The following is a 21,281-nucleotide window of genomic DNA, read 5'->3' on the forward strand; positions in this document are numbered from 1 at the left end:
AATTAAGTCAATCAGAGAAAGACAATTATATTATTTCACTCAGGTGGAATTTAAGAAACAAAACAGAGAAGCATAGGGGAAGGGAGGGAAAAATAAAACAAGATGAAATCAGAGAGGGAGACAAACCATAAGAGACTCTTAACCACAGGAAACAAACTGATGGTTGCTGGAGGGGAGAGGGTGGGGGGATGGGGTAACTGGGTGACGGGTATTAAGGAGGGCACTTGATGTAATGAGCACTGGGTGTCATATGCAACTGATGAATCACTAAACTCTACCTCTGAAACTAATAATACACTATGTTAATTAATTGAATTTTAATAAAATTTTTTTGAAAAAAATTATTTAAATATGGCTGATATATAATGTTATATTGGTTTCAATGCACAACATATTGACTTGACAATTCTATACAGTACTCAGTGCTCACCACCATAAGTGTAGTTACCATCTGTTACTATACAAGGTTATTACAATGTTATTGACTATATTCCCTAGGCTGTACTTTTCATCCCTGTGACTTGTTTTATAACTGGAATTTTGTAGCTCTTAATCCCCTTTACCTATTTCATTTATCTTCCCACTCCCTCCTCTTTGGTAATCACGAGTTTGTTCGTATTTATTTTATTTTATTTTATTATGTTATATTAATCACCATACATTACATCATTAGTTCTTGATGTAGTGTTCCATGATTCATTGTTTGCGTATAACAGCCAGTGCTCCATTCAATATGTGCCCTCTTTAATACCCACCACCAGGCTAACCCATCCCCCCATAAAATAAGTTTTTAAAAAACAGCTCTCAAATCTCAGGTATTTCTCCACTATATACTTTGGCATGAGTCTTTTAACCTCTCCAGGCCTCAACATTGTCATCTGTAAGCTCAGGATATATCTTTTTATTTATTTATTTTTAAAGATTTTATTTATTTATTTGACAGAGAGAGACACAGCGAGAGAGGGAACACAAGAGGGGGAGCGGGAGAGGGAGAAGCAGGCTTCACGCTGAGCAGGGAGCCCGATGTGGGGTTCTGTGGGGATCGATCCCAGGACCCTGGGATCATGACCTGAGCCAAAGGCAGACGCTTAACGACTGAGCCACCCAGGCGCCCCCAGGATAGTATCTTTTTTAAACAAAAGTTTTATGAGTGCTTGCATGTGAAGCATTTAGTGTGTAATAAATATTAGCGATGATGATGATGATGTAGTAGTAGTAGTAGTAGTAGTAGTAGTAGTAGTAGTAGTAGTAGAAGAAGGCACTTATCAAGCTTCGTGTCTGTTTTCCTGATTAAACCAGAGTCCCTCAGGACATGAACTGTGTCATAGCTTGTCATAACTTGGCACACACATCAAAGAGAAAAAGAGAAGTGGGGAAGGAAGAAAAGAACAATAGACTAGGTATTACAAAGTCAAATTTAAAATTAAATAATTTTATAGGATATAATCCTCATTCCTACTGATAATATGCAAAATGCCTGGAACAGAAGAAATACCCAGTAAATGTTAATTTTCTTTCCTTCCTTGATCTCTTAACACCCGGCCTTAAATTCACTCTCTGCAGACCATACTTGGGCTCATATGAAGTGTCTTCTGAGATCAAAAATTGTGACATACAGTTTGACAACTAGGAATGAACCCATTAAGACATGGTACAGAATAATGGAATTTTGGACAGAACCTAGAGGACTCTAGCTGAGAAGCACATTCTTCTTTTATAGTCTGAAGGATCCACAAAAAGTCTCCTTGAGGGGTGCCTGGATGGCTCAGTTGGTTAAAAGGCTGCCTTTGGCTCAGGTCATGATCCCAGGGTCCTGGGATCAAGACCCATATAGGGCTCCCTGCTCAGCGGGGATCCTGCTCTGCCTGCCACTCCCCCTGCTTGTGTGCATGCTCTCTCTGTGTGTCAAATAAAATCTTAAAAAAAAAAAAAAAACCCACAAAATAAAGATTTTATTCATTTGAGAGAGAAAGAGAGAGCACAAGGGGTGGGGAGGAGCAGAGGGAGAGGGAGAACAGACTCCCCACTGAGCAGGGAGCCCTATGTGGGGCTCGATCTGGGGACTCTGGGATCATGACCTCAGCCAAAGGCAGACATTTAACTGACTGAGTCACCCAGGTGCTCCCCTCATGTCTCTTTTTAAATGCTCATTTATCTATATCTAGATCCTTGATCAGTAGGGGGAAATATATATATATATGTATATATATATGTACATATATGTGTGTGTATATATATATATGTATATATATGTATTTTTTTTTTTTAGTCTGAGGCAGCAAGAAACCCAAGGATGCAGTGTTTTTAAAACACTAATGGTCAGGTTTTTAATTGTATAAATTTTTTTTCCCCAACATAAGCATGGTACTGACCAAAGAGTTCATAATCTGAGTATGTGTTTTAAATAAGCAGAGGGTTAACTTCTTTAGTTTCCTAAGAGGTTAAATCAATGGGCTGGCAGATGGTCACTTGGGAGGTTACCTGCTGCTGGCTGGGGGAAGGGGACCAAAATGCCCTAACAGTCAACCAGATGGTAAAGAACAGTCTTGGCCAAAGTAGTCAGCAATATATGAGCTCTGCTCCTCTGAGGGAACTATTTACTTGAAGCAGTAACTTACACCTGCTAACATCTGGAATGATTTATCTTTGTGTCATTAAGAAACACAGGCTAGTTTAATTGAATAAAGTGCAGTTACAACAGCCCATTAATACAGAAAGACCGAGAATTTCAACACTATGTTACACAGCCTAGAATAGCATACACTTAACAGTGTTTATCATTTGCCAAGCATGGTTTTAAATGTAAACAGAAATATATGTGTGTGTATATATTACTTCATTTAATCCTCACAACAGCCCTGTAAAGTAGAAATAAATTTTTATTGTCCCCATTTTGCAGATGAAAACACTGAGGCCCAGAGAGGTTAAATAACTTAGCCAAGATTACAGAGCTAGTAAATACTGAAGCCAAAAAGAACCCAAATAATCTTGAGCCAGAGGCCATGCTCTTAATTCAGAAGAGTTTTGGTTTATATGCTAAAGGGTTCATTTGAAATGCAGACAAAAAATTTATACAAAAACATGTTACTGTGGTATTATAGAATGTAGAAAAACCTGGAAACCTAAATGCCCAACAACAGAAGAATGGTTAAATCATGGTAAAGTTATTCCCTTACAATGAATTATCCTGCCATTAAAAATATTTATGAAAAGGGGCGCCTGGGTGGCTCAGTTGGTTAACCGACTGCCTTTGGCTCAGGTCATGATCTCAGGGTCCTGGGATTGAGCCCCGCGCATTGGGCTCCCTGCTCGGTGGGAAGCCTGCTTCTCCCTTCCCACTCCCCCTGCTTGTGTTCCCTCTCTTGTTGTCTCTCTGTCAAATAAATAAAATCTTTTTTAAAAAAATATTTATGAAAAATGTTTCATGACTTGGACCAATGCTCAAAATGTAATGATGGGGGGGAGGGGAGAGACAAGATACAAAGTTGTACATATATTATGATTCCAAATTATGTAAAAAACAAACTCAGACACAAGCTGAAAGGACATAATCTCAAATAAGAAACAGTGGTTGTTTCCAGATGGTGGGATCAGGGGTGTTTATATTTTTCTTTTAGGGTTTTCCACAATGAACATGCATTATCCTACTACTATCAGTTTAAACAAAGGCAACTTTTTTCTTTTAATCAAGCTACACCAAGATCTTCAAGCAGTTGGTAAAAATAGCTAAAAAGCTTCTAATCTAACTTCCAAGTAGTTACTTTCCTCTGGATAATACCTTTTGAACATCAAACAACATAGTCAGCACATACCAAAAAGAATGCTCATTTTCAACTTTGGAAACTGAATTAAAATATGAGCATTTTCAATTCTGATCAATAATTATTTACAAGAAAAGAAATGAATTTAACTATTTAGAGGCCAAAAACTAAGGAAGTACTTTGCTGAAATAGATAATAAGGAACAAAAGTTTGACTGGAGGAGGAAGAACAGCTGGTGCTAATCCAACTATTTACCCTTTGACCCTCTATCTGGCCAATAACTGAACAGTATCAATTGTTTTCCTGTATTATGTCCTGTTTACAATCCCTGAGAGGCATGAAAGGAATTAATAATTTAGCCTAGAAAGCTGACAGCCTTTATTGGGGAGCTCCTTGTCTGTGGGACAGAAATCAGAGCAAGTAGCTGTCCTAAAGTCATAGGTCCCTTTACTGTTCCTGTTTTATAGCCTAATTGGCCCCCAAACATAAATCAATTATTTCTCCTGTTTTAAGCAACAATGACTTCTATTCTCTAACTTCCCTTGTATCAAATCAGTCCTTGTTCTCTTGAGTTTTACAACTACACGGTAAACACGATGGTTGAGGAAAAAACTCGGGGAGCAGGGCGGACTGGGGTTATTTGGAAACAGAAGCACAGAAAGGTTATGCTGTTTTGAACTTTTCTTGACCTTTGACTGCCCTTGTCCCTAGCTTATGCTAATGGGCAGGGTACAGAGATGCTTCTTGTAGAAATGAACTTAGCCTGAACCTGTGCCATAACATTGGACTCCAGGAAGCCCAGGAATCATAAGAAGGCAGCCAAAGTGTGAACAGCTGCCCATATTCTAAGCATGGCTACCCATTTGCTCTATCACAGAAAAGGTTGGGGGAAAAAAGCCATTTGAATAAGACAAAATCAAATTTTTTCCTCATCTATGTTCCAACACATTCTACCTGTGGTCCCAAACTTGCTATCTACAACCACTGCCAACCACAATGGGAAATCAGCAACAATGGTATTTCCTGTTCGAAAATAAGCAAGTATGAGCAGGCTTTCCCTATCAAGAATTTGAGGGGTAGAGGAGACACTGGGGCCTCTAAATTCCAAAGAGGCATCAGAGAGAAATCCCTATTGTTCTCAATCTAATGGTCATTAGAACATTAACATAGAAAATATTATTCCTTCCCAGTCAGAAGCCATGGAATTTGCAGTATCAACACTCATAACCAACTTAAGACAACACATACAGTCTATATCAGTCTTGAGGTCTCCTATCACTTGTTATGGCTGGTCATGCTCATTTGAACCCCAAGATGGCTGAGACAGAGACGATAAATTTTTACATCTGCACATTTGTTATTATAATAGTATTATAATAATATTGTAAAAGACAGAGGAATAAAACACTACTAATTTCACAAAGATAAATGGGGATTATCGAGAATATTGCCCACGTAAGCTAAGCACACTTTTTAAAAGAAAAGTGTTTTTTTTTTAGGTGACTCCTATTCTACACTGATATATAAAATTATGATTCAATATCTGTTCATTCTCATGGAATGGAGAGGTGTGTAAATCACCACATCTGGCTAGAAATTCTATGCAGAAATGTTAAATGAGTTAGGATTACTTGGCCCAGAAGGAAGAACAATTCAATAATAATCTTAATGAGGGCCTTTCCTGGAAAATGGGCAAGAGCTATTTTCAACTGCTATTAAGTGCAGAAAAGGAGACTAAGTTTGAGTATTATGTACTAAATTAGAGGTTTAAAAAATGCTTTTTCAAGTAATTCCAGACAAGTAAATACTTTCCAATAAACTTAATATGTGAGGACAGGACCCAGACTTACCTGTTTGTGTATCTCTGGAACCTAGAACTAAGCCTGGAGTAGAGACATCATGCAATGTTTTGCAGAGTTCTCAATTATCTTGCACATTTTTTGTGTAGTTCTGTCTGAAAGATTTCAGAGCATTTCAATGTCCTTCTTAATGTTAAAAAATCCAAGAAAGGACAGTGACTGAAGAATTTACCTTTTTCCTCCTCCTAAATGAAGGCTATTCGTAAGAGAAGGGCAAAGAGAAAATATTTTGTTCACTCATAGGTACTGGCAGCCTACACTACCTACAAAGCTGACTCTGAACTTTACAATTTCTAGAAAAGACAATTCTATTTTCCTGCTGTTTGACAAGCATTATAGGACTTCTTTTGTCTTGCAATTACTAAGTACTAGTTAAACAGACATGAATTTTTATACTGTTAAGGTATGTGGGAAAAATATATGAAAAGGTCCACATCCTCAGAGAGCCGATATTAGCTAGGATGGTGAGAAGGTAAACTCTACCGCTTACATCAACAGCAGACTGGTGACAAATAGCCAGTCTCATGACCTTAAAAAGTACTAGAACTAGAAAAAACAACTCTAGATCGTCTCATGAATTCTCAAATCTGAATTATCATTCAACCTTTTGGCATTATAGCAAAACAAGGTCTTTATAATTGGATATTCCCATGACCTATTTCTAATAGTTATAACCATATCCCAGAATGGTGCATGCCACATTTTGAGAGCAACTGGAAACACTGATGATTAGGATCAAGACAGAGACCTTAAAAGCATCATTTAATTAGACCTTGAAACAGTCACCCTCATAACCGTAACCTTAACCTTAATGTAGATAAAGGTGCTGTAGAAATTAAACTGTGGTACAAAGGTCATTGAGTATAAATACCTAAACCAAGCATAATCCCTCCTTTAAAAAAATTATGTCCTCCTCCCCAACCCCTCTGTCATCTCAGAAAAAAAAAAATTATGTCGAAGTCAGTCAGTACTTTAGAGAAGTGATTATGAATATATTACATGGTTGTATGTATGCATAAATGAAATCAGTTTTTGTTGTTGGTTTCACGGAGGATGAAGAACAGGGAAAGGAGATTAATATTAAATAGAAATTTTTAGCAAACCAATTTTCTACTAAATGATTACATTTCTGACCACTGAATAATGAGAAAAAAAGGAAAGCATAACAAGAAAAGATAGAATGTCCTCCCCATAATTATAAACCAAAGTGAAATAAGATCTGAGTCAATATGACCACCAATGACACCCTTAAGTTATATATTTAAAAGGACACACACGTCTTTTTCTTACTCACGAACACTGGGGAACATTCAGAACTTACTAGTGCCCGGGTCAAGCTCTGGCAATTCATCCTGACAAAAACCTAAAGAGAAAACAATAGGGAAAAAAGATTATAATTCATGAAGTACTCTAAGGTCACTCAAAAATTCAGACTGAGAAGTCAAATTTGGATTTGAATCCTACCTCTATTACATTTAGCTACTTTATATCCCTCCCTGAGCCTCCATTTCATCAACATTATATGAAAAAATGGAAAGAGTAACTGCACTTACCACAAGGTAGTGATGAGGCCTGAGTGAGCATGTCAATATTAGTTGGAATAAAAATTCATAGAAAGATTACAATTCATGAAATACCTGACATGCTCTACTTAACGTTATCAATTATTTTCCAAAAGAAAGCAAAATATACAAAATATGAACTTACGAAAAATATCAAACAGGGTAATTTTACTTAAAATTTTCACAAATGCTGAAAATTTTACCTACACACACAAATGGAAGCAATTTTCCATTAGTAAGTATGCAGTTCAGGTTGGAATAAATACCTCCCAAAGCCCATTTCAGGCCCAAAAAGTCTGAGCTTTATCTGTCTGACTGGTGTGTAGCTATCACACAGAGGAGAAAAATCAAGCACAGTGAAGAGCAAACATACTGTAGGTGTTCTATATGTAACTGATAACTCTCTCCAGTTTGCTTTCTATTCATCCTCAGCTTAAATATTTCCTCAGAAAAGCTTCTCTTGCTTCCTATACCCTTGTCTCCTACACAAGGTCAAAGTACCCTATTATAATTATCTATAACACTTTGTGCACTCATCAACAAGAAATTACTTGCTCAGTGTCTAACTCCACTATGAGACTATTCTACAGAAGAAGGGACCTGGCCTGTCTTGTTCACAACTATATCCAAATTATCTCACAAGCCTAGCACAAAGGCTATATTATCTATAATTATATAACTATAATATATATTATATATATATATATAATTATATAACTATAATATCTCAATGGTCAATTCAAAAATAATGGAGCAGGGGCCCCTGGGTGGCTGTCGGTTAAGCGTCCAACTCTGGATCTCAGCTCAGCTACTGATCTCAGGGTTGTGAGTTCAAGCCCCTCATTGGGTTCCACACTGAGCATGGAACCTACTTAAAAAAAACAAAAGGAGCAAAACTGAACTAGAAATGAGAGCATTTTCTTTTTTTTCTTCTTTTTATTTTTTTTCCTTTTTTTCCTACCCCCTGTGAGGATTCTCTCCCCCTCTCCTTCTGCCCTTCCCCCTGCTTGTGCACACGCACTCTTTCTCTCCCCCCTCCGAATGAATCAATAAAATCTTTTAAAAAATAAAACAAGATAAATAGATAAAGGCTTTTACAGTACTTGACAAAGTCAGAGCTCAACATATGTGAGCGACTACTAAGCAATCACTAGGGTCCATCCAATCCAGTGCTGTGTCTGTGGTAGCAAAGAGCAGAACTACTGACCCATTCATGACTTCATCCTCAAAGCCCTGGGATGGAACCGTAATGTCACTTTAGTTACTTTTTTTTTTGCTGTGATTCTTGAACCTTTTAATATTTTGAGCTTGTAAAGTGCTCGATGCAGCAATTCCAGATACATGCTACCCCCTGAGGAAAGGAGGAGTCTTTATATCTGTCCTAAAACAAATTCCTCCAATGGTCACAAGGACTATGGGTGTCAGTAATGGTATCTACATTCCCTCCATCCAGCCCTGAGACCACTGGCTAATAATGTTGTCTCTGGTTTTGCAGATCATCACTAGTGCAGGAGGCCTGAGGAGATACGTAAAACAATGTTAATCCTACCTCCTGACAACAAGTCAATGGAATGAATGGCTGGATCTGGCTACCATTCTCAGAGTCTTGCCCAGATTCTCAATAACCAGATCTAGCTAGCAAAATGATTTTTAGCTAGAAGAATCCAAATCACTGCTGGAAGTAACCCCAATATATGTTCAATGCATTCAACACAACAGCAAAGGATATCAGAGTTTTTCAGTAAAAAAAAGATTCCTAAGTCACATAAATACATGAACATACCCCCCAAAACCATCTGCCTCACAAAATATAACACAGTAAACAAATTAGGAAATGTTCTGAGAAATCCAAGGCCTTTGGCTACTGACTTAATTTGTTTTAAAAAGGGACAAGAAACACAGATCGGTTCCTAAGACAGTATGAATCACCAAGTTAGTGTGCTCACAGCAATCTGAAATTTAGGGCAAAGCTTATATTGACTTACCATAGGTCTGAGTTAGAGTTGGATTCAAATCCCGGATTTGCCGCTCTTTTTATTTAATTTACTACCCTAGGCTTATTTCCTGAGGATAAAAATAATCCTCCTGTTCAACTGTCATGAGATTTGGTGAATATACATAAATTACCTACTTTGTGGCAAGTAATCATCAATAAATGGCTCTAAGTCTAGGAATTTTCTTTTATACAAAGGAAGATCCAGTTGACAAACTTTTCTCCAATAGGCATTTAGCAAAAAGAAAAAGATCAGTGACTCCTCAATCTGACTGGCTACAAAGACAAATTATAAGTTACTGATCTTTTTCTTTAGTTACCATTTTGAGGATAAAATCATGTATTTACCACAATAGGATCCTAAATAAACTATCAGTATCCATTTTTATCCAAATGTGAACAAATAAAAGCTATGGGTAATGCCAGTAAATAAGCTGAAGCGTGAAATTGTAGTCAATTTTAATCTATGATGGGTCTTTTACAAAATCAAGTTAAGTATTATTCTAGGAATGTTTTGATTTAATATGACTGCATGTCAGTCACTCAGTCTATTCTGAAGCCTCCGCAGCACACAGGCAAAATTAAGGTGAGGCTCTTAAAAGGCAAAATTCTACAACTCTAACCAAACATCACATCTTTCCCCAAAACAGGAAACACGTATATCCTTCATGATCTGCCTACCACTTCAACTTTTAACTCTTGCTTCTCATCCCATCCAACAGAGTACATTCCAGCCACATGGTACTATACTGTAGCTCCCTAAATTCAACATCCTCTTTACCTTTAGTCTCCATTCCTTTGCACACAGTTTTCTCCACCTGAGCCTGCTCTTACCATTCTGATGTCAGGGCTCAGGTCAGGTCTCCAGTCCTTTCCCCTCTTTCTCCCACACCCACTCAAGTCCAAGTTAGGCACCAGAGACACAATGACTGAATCTATGAGCTTTTCAGGGATCTTTGAAGACAAGGGGAGAAAAAAACTGGCTTCAAAATCCAAGAAACAAACAAACCAACCCAGCAAATATTACATTAAATGTTTTAATTAATAAAGAAATCTGATTTTTTTTCAGTCAACTGTAATTCAAGTTCTACACATTGTTTTAAATATAAGATATGGGGGAGCCTAGATGGCTCAGTCGGCTAAGCATCCGCCTCCAGCTCAGGTTATGATCTGAGTCCTGGGATGGAGCCCAGGCTCCCTGCTCAGTGGGGCATCTACTTCTCCCTCTGCCCCTCCCCCCGGCTCATGCCTGCTTGCTTGCGTACGCGCTCTCTTTCAACAAAATCTTTAAAAAAAAAAAATGTAAGATATGAAATGAAACAGAACTTCCAGAAGGAAGTCAGAGGGGTCTAAAAGGGTTCTGAAATTGCTCTGGTTAGTTAATGTCTCTACTCTGCGCTTCCAGATTTCTGTGCTTCCAACAGCACATCATGATTCAGCTTCTAGAGAAATTGTTCTCCACACTCCCCACCAAAAAGCTAAAAATTTTTACCCAGGATTTGTACTGATATATAACAGTCATTCACTGCTCCTTTCTGAACCAACCAGCTCTAGTCATTTGTATCCGTTTCCCATCTGCCTTGTCTCCTCTGATCATGAATAGGTTCCCAATGAAACTTGTGTCCTTCTTTCAGTCAGATCTGGTCTCAGCCCTAATTATATTCTAGCCCCAAAGTTGAGACATGTCCCTGGATCTCAAGAAAGGCTGCACAGTAAATATTGAGGAACTGCTTCTTTCTCCAAAAAGCAATAGTACTAAACCACAGTGCCACAACAATGAATTTCTTACAATAGCAAATTCTGAGAGAACATAGTTTCACTTTAAAAAAAAAATTGCCTTTAATATGTAGAATAGCAATGTCCAATAGAAGTTAAACAACAATAATGAAAATGTTCTCTATTTTCCAATGCAGTAGCCACTAGCTACATTTGACCAAGCACTTGGAAAGTGACTAGTGTGACTAAGGAACTGAATTTTAAACTTTATTTCATTTTTTTTTTTTTTAAGATTTTATTCATTTATTTCACAGAGAAAAACACAGAAAGAGAGGGAACATAAAAGCAGGGGCAGTGGGAGAGAGAGAAGCAGGCTTCCTGCCGAGCAGGGAGCCCGATGCGGGGCTCGATCCCAGGACCCTGGGATCATGACCTAAGCCGAAGGCCACCCAGGTGCCCCATAAACTTTATTTCATTTTAATTAAAGTAGTTAATAAGGCCAGTCCCTATTAAGATGGACAATCTTAATAAAAAAGGCTAAAAAGATGTCATCCCTCCTTTTAAACTTGTTATGCCACCTTTTGGATTCTGTTACAGCTTTAAAGAAACCAAAATACAGAAATGTGTAGGCCAGTGTTACTTACTATTCAATTTATAAGTATATATATTATCAGAAAAATAATTCCATCAGACTGCAAATACACTTATTCCTTCAAATGTCATTAAGTACATGCCCACACTGTAGCAGACAGATGGAGAGAGACAGACAATATGCAACTGGAAGTAGTACAGAGAACTTTGGTACAGAACAGATTTGAGTTCTGGTACCATAACTTACTAATTATGTTAGTTCAGGAAGTGGCCTCACCTCTGAGTCAATTTCCTCATCTATAGATTGTTGTAAGGATTCAATGAGATAATACACTTAGGTCAGTGGAAAGTGCTTGACAGCTGTGATCAATATTAGTGAGAGCAGAAACAGCATCCATGGGGCTAGAGGCATGTGGAAGGAATAAGCATTCACCAGACAAACGGGGCTATCTGAGAAACATACGCAAAGGAAGCTGGAGGTAAACGGCATGAACAGAGAGAGCAGAAACAGAATGTTACCTGGTAACTTGATTTGACTGAAGCCCCAGCCAGGACCGTATCACAAAGGATTTTAACTGCCATACATGAGGAGTTTGGGGTTTTATTCTACAGACAAAAGAGTCACTGAGGAAAGGAAATATATGTATATACCTAGGGAGTTCGTCAATGCCAGCCCAACTCTGACTACTTCAATACAGTGGCTCTAAAATTTCAACCAAAATAATAATAATAATAAATAAAAATTTAAAAATGTAACCAGGAAACTAAAAGCGCAAGGAATTTTTAAAAATTAAAAAATTTTATTATTTTTTCCTTTTAAAGATTTTATTTATTTATTTGACACAGAGAGACACAGCGAGAGAGGGAACACAAGCAGGGGGATTGGGAGAGGGAGAAGCAGGCTTCCCGCCGAGCAGGGAGTCCGATGCATGGCTCGATCCCAGGACCCTGGGATTATGACCTGAGCCAAAGGCAGACGCCTAACAACTGAGCCACCCAGGTGCCCCTAAAAATTAAAAAAATTTTTAAAAGAGCTCTGCAGGGGTAGCCAACATAAACATGATAAACCATCCTCGGCTCCTTAAATTCTAGGAACTCTTCTCATTTTTTCAGGGTTCTTGCCCAACTTCTTCTAGGCTCCTTTTGGTACAATGAATGGCTTGGATAGAGGCTGAGAAGAAATGTGTGTGTTGGGGAGGGTGGCAGGGGAAGGGGGAGATAAGCAAACATTAGCTAGTCAGACCAGGGCCTGCCCTACAACCAGGTTTGCAGCCTGTAAGCGAGCCCCAGACCTAAGGAGATACCGAAACACTTTTCTTTGAATTGGCTGAGCCTAAATTCACATCTGCCTCTTTCCTTTCTATCCAGTGAGCGGAGTGCTACTTGGGCCATTAGCTTTTGTTTCTCATAGGCAACCTGACAAACCATACTTCAGAAATAAAAGAAAATGCTTTTGAATGGAGGGACATAGCACCACAAGTCCATACAGCAAAAGCTAGCTGGCTGGCAGAGCTTCAAGTCATATTTCCTTTTCTCCACCTACAAATGTCAAGGTCACATTTTAAAAACTGCAACAAAAACAATGCCCTTTTCCCAACGTCATTTTAATGTGAAATCTTAGGGGCAAAAAAGAGCAGGGGGAAGGGAAGCCAGGGATTCTCAATTATATAACCTATTGTACCCACATATTTGCTCAGCTTAAATGTCACAAGAAGTGTCTATATTTCTATGGTAACATTAGTAACTTCCATCTAATCAACCTGCATCACCTTTCATACAGTTTTTCAGGCTTCTAGTTTTGTAATTATAGCCTTGAAACCAGACTGAAGGCAGAAAATCTAGCCCAAGATTATGACATTTCAATTTTATGACGTTTTAAAAAAATAACAACAGTACACACAGCTTCAAGGCTGTGGCCACAGAATCAGAAGGTGAAAACAGTTTAGGAAGGCAATTCGATTTGAGAAGTCAGAGGTCACTAGTGTTTCTATGGAAATATAGTACAGGCATTTCTCAGAAAACCACATGTACTGATGAACCTCTGACATTTTTCTTTTACAATTTCTGGTTCTCTAAAGTAACAGAAAGGATTACTGATAACTCTTCATTCGGCCTAGAAGTCAAAGAAATTTCAAAATGCATACATTTAAGAAACTATGTAAAATAATCTGTCAGTTGCCATTTATTGAATCTTTTTTTTTTTTTTTAAGATTTTATTTATTTATTTGAGAGAGAGAATGAGAAAGAGAGCACATGAGAGGGGGGAGGGTCCGAGGGAGAAGCAGACTCCCTGCCGAGCAGGGAGCCCGATGCGGGACTCGATCCCGGGACTCCAGGATCATGACCTGAGCCGAAGGCAGTCGCTTAACCAACTGAGCCACCCAGGCGCCCCCATTTATTGAATCTTTATTCCAGGCAATGGCTTGGTGCTTTATATGAATTCTTACTGAAAGTAGCTAGTATTATCTTCATTTTCTAGATTTAAAGAGATTATCGTACTCTGTTACTCTTTACGGAAAGAGTGACAAAGGCAAAATAAAAGAACTTGTATTTAGAGCATTAGGGCTAATAAAAACCCTACCTTTGCACTTATGTGCTTTGCAACACCCAGATAGATGGGAAATGGACATTATTTCAAAGAATAAACCCTGACATTCCCAAAACAGCAGGGCCTTAGAGTCCAAGAAATCCACACCTCAGATGGATCCACTTAGAAACTTCCTCTTGAATAATCCAAGATGTCCATGTCAGAAGCAGCTAGAGTAACTTTACCAACTAGGTGAAACCCAAAGTATAAAACTTTAAATGAATGAATAAATAAATAATTAGGCAAGAACTACCTTCTTTTGAAAAATTTTAAGTTGCTCCCAGCAAGAGTAGGGAGAGTGACAGATTTTTTTTGTTCATTCATTTCAAAGACTAATTGAAAAAGAGTCTTACAGACCAAGGAGTTTGCGTGAACGTGGTCAGAAAGCTTTTGAGGTCATCTTAGAAAGTGCCTCATACCATCCTCAACAGATGGTTTGATGGAACAGTAGAAGTCAGCTCTGTTCAGGAAATCCATTAGTAAGAAGCAGATGCAACCAAGAGATGCCCACAAGCAGCAGAATGTACCTTTTCTTTATTCTCTTTGAAAACTCCCATATAAAAATAGAACATGGATGCATGAAGGGCCTTGATCCCTCTGGATCAATCCTGGAAATATATCCTAAGAAAAGGGCCAGAAATAAATAGTACAAAAGAGAAAGCCATTTAAAAATCCAACCATAGGAGAATGACTAATTAAATTATGGCACACCTATTCAATGAGGCTATTTTGCGAGCATTTTAAATGTTTATCAAAATTTTATAATGGGCAAATGCCACTTTAAAAAAATGTAAAGTTGTATTCTCAGAATGAGCTCAGCTATTCTGATACATACATACATGAAAAAGCACATTTTAGTCTATTTTATCCCAGTGATTATCTCTAAGTGTGGGAATTATGTCTGATTTTTTTCCCCTCCATTCTACTTTTCTGATTGAAAGTAAGTTGTTTTTATAAACAGAAAAATGTACATTTAAAGAAATCCTAAAAACAAAATAATGTGGCTTAATTCTCTAAAATTGATCACTTAAAGGAAAAAAACCTACCAGACATTCTCTAAATGACTTTTATTTTTTAATATTTTTTTTTACTTATTCGAGAGAGTGCACGGGAGAGAGACAGAGCAGGAGCGGAGGTAAAGAGGGAAGCAGACTCCCCACTGAGCAGGGAGCCCGATGTGGGACTGGATCCCAGGACCCCCGGATCATGACCTGAGCTGAAGGCAGACACTTAACCGACTGAGCCACCCAGGTGCCCCTCTCTAAATGACTTCTAAATTACTTTTTATTAGAAACACAATTCCGGACACTAACCTTTCTGACATACTAGTTAGTCATTAATGCCTAAAGCTCAGTACCATCTCTGATCTCCCAACTTCAAAAATCCATTGTGTGACAACAAAGGGATAAAATATCTTTAACCTTTCATCCCAGGATCTTTCAAACCTGAAGCAAATCTAGTTAATCATATCGATAACCCCAAAAGAAATTTAAAAATTATTCAAACTTGAAGTCAAGATAAAAGAGCAACAACCAACCTATGTTTATAGCACTACATAAATACAAAGGCTACTTCATAAATAGGATTATAGGTGGAAAACTCCTGCTGCTTTTTTTTTTTTTAAGATTTTATTTATTTATTTGAGAGAGAGAATGAGAGAGCACATGAGAGGGGGGAGGGTCAAAGGGAGAAGCAGGCTCCCCGCTGAGCAGGGAGCCCGATGCGGCACTCGATCCTGGGACTCCAGAATCATGACCTGAGCCGAAGGCAGTCGCTTAACCAACTGAGCCACCCAGGCGCCCTCCTGCTGCTTCTTAGATCTAAACTTTCCTACATCCCAAAATTAAATTCAACAAATACTTACCTAGCAATTTGAATGTATAGGGCACTGTGCTAGATTACATAAGGGATACAAAAAACAAATGAAGCTGGCTACCCCTAGATTCTTAAAATCTAAAAAGAAAAATAGGTAACTGGCTGGATACAGGGAATTATGAAGCAATGTCCTAATGGAGAAACTAGCACCAGTGGCCAAAAAGCACTTATTTCTTTCTAGCGGGAACTGGAAAAGACTTTAATGGCAAGTGGTACTTGAATCAGGCTAGTCAGGAAGGAAAGGGAGAATGTAAATAGACTGTCAATAATATTCAGTAAGCCATGTATATTTTTTAGATGTCCTTACCCACTCTGCTGGCAAATACTTCCCCGAGAAATAGTCATATCCTAACAGATGAAGATTATAAAGGTCCTGTCTGAGACATGTTCTTCCCTAAATGAAGTCAAGAGGGCAAGAAAGACCTATCTCAACACACACACTAACCTTTCATCCTGGGTTGGATGGTCTCATCCACACACATTTTCACCTATACTTCCCAACTGATGACCCTCAAACTTTCGATTTCAGATGAGACTATTCTCCTAAAACACAGATCCACCTATCCAAATGCCTACTGTCAATATCTACCAGGATACCCCATAGGCTCCATCAAATTCAACATGTTGAATTAAACCTATTATGTTCTCTTTGAAACCTGCTTTTTCTGTGTTTCCACTCCTGTACCAAGTTCCAGATAACACCAACTCTCATCCCCTAAGCCAAAAATCCCTGCCACTTTACCATCCTCTTCCCCCACATCCCCACCCCAATTAATCTACTGAATCACCAAAGCATTTTCATTCTCTCTCAAATCTCTTACAGACCTAATTCAAGCCTTTTCACCACACTAGAATCTTAGACTATTGTTAACTATTCTCCCTGCTACCTTTCTTTTCTCACTTCCTAGAACTTAGATTTTCTAATCCACTTAAAATTCCTCTTTTGGCTCCCCATTTTCAACTCTTTAGCATGATATTCATGGCCTTAAGTTATAGGAATAAATCCAAAATCTGGAAAGCTACTTTTTGCAACCTTTATTTCCCTGACACATCCTGAAGGTTGAAAAGGGTAATACATAAATTCCTATTTCCAAACTCTCTTTATTGAGATTTTAAAAATGTCTATATCAACTTCGATGTTAAAGCAATTTCCTAATATTCAGACAGCAATAAAGTAATACACAAGGGAGGCAAGACACCTCTACATCAACCCTGCTCTGGTATCACTCCCTCTGTACTCCATTTTCTCTTCAGTAAAAGGAGGAGGTCTGGCCAATTTTCTTAATATTCCTATCAGCTTTAAAGTCTGTGAGTTTACAAAAATTTTCAGTTGTATGTTCTAGGGCACATAAATCATATGTTAACACTTGAGGGGTTGCCAAGATTCTTAAGATTTTTTTTTCTTAAGATTTTTTTTTTTTTTAAACCATCCCTAATCTCTACCATCCCATCCTAGCCTCCATTTTACAGACAGAAGAAGCTGTATAAAGAGAGTAACATCTGCGACTTAAACACTAATCATGGGGCCCCTGGGCGGCTCAGTCAGTTAAGTGTCTGCCTGCGGCTCAGGTCATGATCTAGGGTCCTGGGATCGAGCCCCGTCATTGTCATTGTCATCTTTGTGCTCCTGGTCATCAGGCTCCTGGCTCAGCAGGGAGTCTGCTTCTCCCTCTCCTTTGGCCCTCCCCACCCCCAGCTCATGCTCCCTCTCTCTCTCAAATAAATGAATAAAATCTTTAAAAATTAAAATAAAATAAAACACTAATCACGGTCCTAGAGGGTTTAGAATTTTCCTAATTAGAAAATGGGAACAACAGTACTTACACATCATAGGGCTGTTGAGACGATTAAATGAAATTTAAAAATTTTAAAGCACTCAAGAGATTATCTGGTGCACAGTAAATGTTCAATAAGGGTTATCCATCATTATCAGAGTTGGTAAGTACAATCATTCTAATCTTCACCTTCCAAACCTTAAATACAAGTATACTTGGAAAATAGACTTCTTTATTAAAAAATATAAACAACTCTGCAGCAGCTCTAGGGAAATTGTTCCATTCTATACATACACAGGGAATAGAGCCTTTTATTAAGTCACCACTCAGCACTATTACTGAAATGTTGGCTTCTTGGTGAGGCTACAGCATTCATGTGAAAATTGACCTCTGTGTCAACCATTAAGATCTCAGATCACCAGATGAATGAAATAAATGATTGGGGCATGTTTAAGAGCTACAGATACTAGTCCACCCTGCCCCACTAAAATCACACTCTACTTGTATAATGCACCCTTCCTTATAGTTTTTGATACTTGTTGGAAGTTCTATCAGCTTAGAGGTAAAGTTCCTCTTCTAGCATTATCATGCATATGCATTAGCACAAACATAATATTAAAGTAGCATTCTTACTTCCATATAGCTCAAAACTAAGTGAAATACTGAGAACTTCAGGCTTCCAGAGGAAGAGCCCATTATTTGGTATACAGCTGTTCTGATCTGACATTAGCAATCCTCTCTCTGAATATGCCTGACATTCCTGAATAAGTCAAAATGACCATAGTATTCAGAAGCAAGTATTGGCTAACCATGTCAAATGAGAAGAGCATATCTGTAAGGTCAACAAAGCAGAACTGAAATACAAGCTGACCTGGAAATTGAAGCTGTGTAGACACACTGGTTACTTACAGTCTCTACCATGTTAGTCTTCATGTTTTTAGCTTACATTATCCACTTTTTATCTTGTTCCAAATAATATTTAAGTAGCCTAATGCTATTTTGCTTTATATCCTAAAAGGCATTAAGTATGAAAATTCCCTCCCATTACACACAGAGAGATCTGATTCTGTGTCACATGCCCAGAGCCAGCCCTGCCTCCCCATTGGCAAGGATCTGTCTTAAACCCCATAACATCCTTCTTTAACACCACAAGTTGGCTTTGGATTTTGTTCTTTTCCTTGGAAACACATAAAGTTATCTTAAAAAAAAAAAAAAATCATGACCAACTAAGAAAAAAAGGTTAAGAATTTTAAGCAAGTAATTTTCAAAGAGCACACCTGTCCCCTATGCCTGAAAAAATGGAGGCAGTACTCTGAATTTTGATCTTTTTTTTTTTTGAATATTTATTTGAGAGAGAGAGCACAGTGAGAGAGAGAGACAGAGGGTGGGGTGGAGGGGCCCACAGGGGATGCAGATTCCCCGCTGAGCAGGGACACCCCACCACTACCACGCAGGGCTCGATCCTAGGACCACCCAGGTGCCCCTGAATCTTAGTTTTAACTTTTGCATCTACTATTAAAGCAATGTCTACTAAATATTCGACTCTTTAGGATACAAATGGCCCTTAGGATCCTCCTCTACCAGAAGCTAGTGCTGAGATTCCAAGAATGTGAGTGCTGGAATTAGACCTGGATTTGAATCCCAACTCTCCTACTGACTGGGCCAAGTCGCATTAAATGCTCTCAGTTCCCTCATCTGCAAAAATGACAATGTTACTTCCCTTGTAAGACTGCTATACATAATTAGCACCAAGAGAGCACACAATAAACTTCAGATTGAGAAAAAATAAAACCCTTAACTACAAAATTTTCAGAGAAAGACAATGGTCACAAATGAAGTACTAATTTGGCCAATTTTACACATGAATACACAGTTCAGCTAAGAAATCAGTCTGAGACAAAGAGTTTTCTTTTTAACAGGAAGAACACAAATATTTCAGTGTATACTCTAGACAAGAGAGAAATCAAGTTTTTCTTATTTAAAATTTAAGTGGTAAAATCCTAAATGATAGCACATCGGAGCTTAATAATAAAATTTCAAACTCTTTGGTCTGAAGTTTCCATTACTTCATATACCTGAACACAAAGACATATCCTACCCTGGGCTAAACCCTGGGTTAAAACCCTGGATTCAGAATGTCATATAGCAGTGAATCATAGATTTTGGGTTATGCCAAGTATTAGAAAAATTTCATTAAAATATCCATTGAACCAAGTTTGGCCTGCCATACACTACACCAGCCTGGTCCCTGGGATTAGACATTTATTAGGAATAGGTGTCACACGATGGTTTATCAAGAATCCATAGTAAATATTCTAAGGCATTACATAAAGTACAATAAAAGATATAGGAAAATCAAGTCACCAAGTAAACTCTGCCTATGATTTTAGATCTGTGTATTATTATAACCGTGATTTTTTTTTTTTTTTTAAGGTTTTATTTATTTGACAGAGAGAAAGAGCCAGAGAGGGAACACAAGCAGGGGGAGTGGGAGAGGGAGAAGCAGGCTTCCCGCAGAGCAGGGAGCCTGATGCGGGGATCATGACCTGAGCCAAAGGCAGATGCTTAACAACTGAGCCATCCAGGCGCCCCGTGTGATTTCTTTTTTTTTAAGATTTATTTATTTGAGTGAGAGAGAGAGCGCGCACGAGTGAGCACAGGAAGGGGCAGAGCAAGAGGGAGAGAGAAACGTTAGCAGACTCCTCGCTGAGCTCGGAGCCCCAAGCAGGGCTCGATCTCACAACCCTGAGATCATGACCTAAGCCAAAACCAAGAGTCAGATGCTCAACTGACTGTGCCACCCACGGGCCCCTCATAACTGTGATTTCTAAGAAAATTCCTCATAATTTCTTTCCAAATACAAAGTGTTTCCATGAAGAATTTTAAAGATGCTATTTAAAATAATTCAGGGGGCATCTGGCTGGCTCAGTCTGTACAGCGTGCAACTTTTTTTTTTTCTTTAAGATTTGAGAGAGTGGGAGAGTGAGCCAGAGGGGCAGAGGGAGAGAGAATCTCAAGGAGACCCCACACTGAACCTGGAGCCGGACACGGGGCTAGATCCCACGACCCTGAGATCATGACCTAAGTGGAAATCAAAAGTCAGACACTTAACTGAGCCACCCAGGCACCCCAAGAGTGTGTAACTCTTGATCTCAGGGTTGTGGGTTTGAGCCCCACACTGGGTGTAGAAATTATTGAAAAATAAAACAAAACAAAACAATTCAGAACCAAATATTTTTCTTGTATAATAACCAGTGAAACAAACTTTTTCAACAATAGGATTACAAAATTCCTTTTATAGCAACTGGCACAATACAAAATTAAATAAGAGAAAAGCGGTTTTAGAAAGTTTTTCTTGGGGCGCCTGGGTGGCTCAGTTGGTTAAGTGTCTGCCTTCGGCTCGGGTGATCGAGCCCCACTTTGGGCTCCCTGCTGAGCAGGAGAGTCTGTTTCTCCCCTTCCCTGTGCCCCTAACCCCCATTCATGCGCACTCACTCACTCATTCTTTCTCTCAAATGAATAAAATCCTAAAAAAAAAAAAAGTTTCTTATTCAGAGTTAAA

General features: G+C 38.5%; 1 protein-coding gene across 2 annotated transcripts in view; it reads right to left on the reverse strand.

The window, feature by feature from the left end:
- The window catches only part of NR6A1 (nuclear receptor subfamily 6 group A member 1), a 229,301-nt gene that overhangs the window by 188,281 nt on the left and 19,739 nt on the right, over positions 1-21,281 (reverse strand). For both annotated transcript variants that reach the window (XM_045883135.3, XM_045883134.2), the window contains exon 2: positions 6,942-6,983. In XM_045883135.3, coding sequence (XP_045739091.1) covers positions 6,942-6,983 — 42 coding nt within the window. The remainder of the gene's footprint in view (positions 1-6,941; positions 6,984-21,281) is intronic.

Source organism: Mirounga angustirostris, unplaced genomic scaffold, assembly GCF_029215605.1.
Source record: "Mirounga angustirostris isolate CCGP_5_RB_7025 unplaced genomic scaffold, mMirAng1.0.hap1 SCAF_15, whole genome shotgun sequence".
NCBI lineage: Eukaryota > Metazoa > Chordata > Mammalia > Carnivora > Phocidae > Mirounga > Mirounga angustirostris.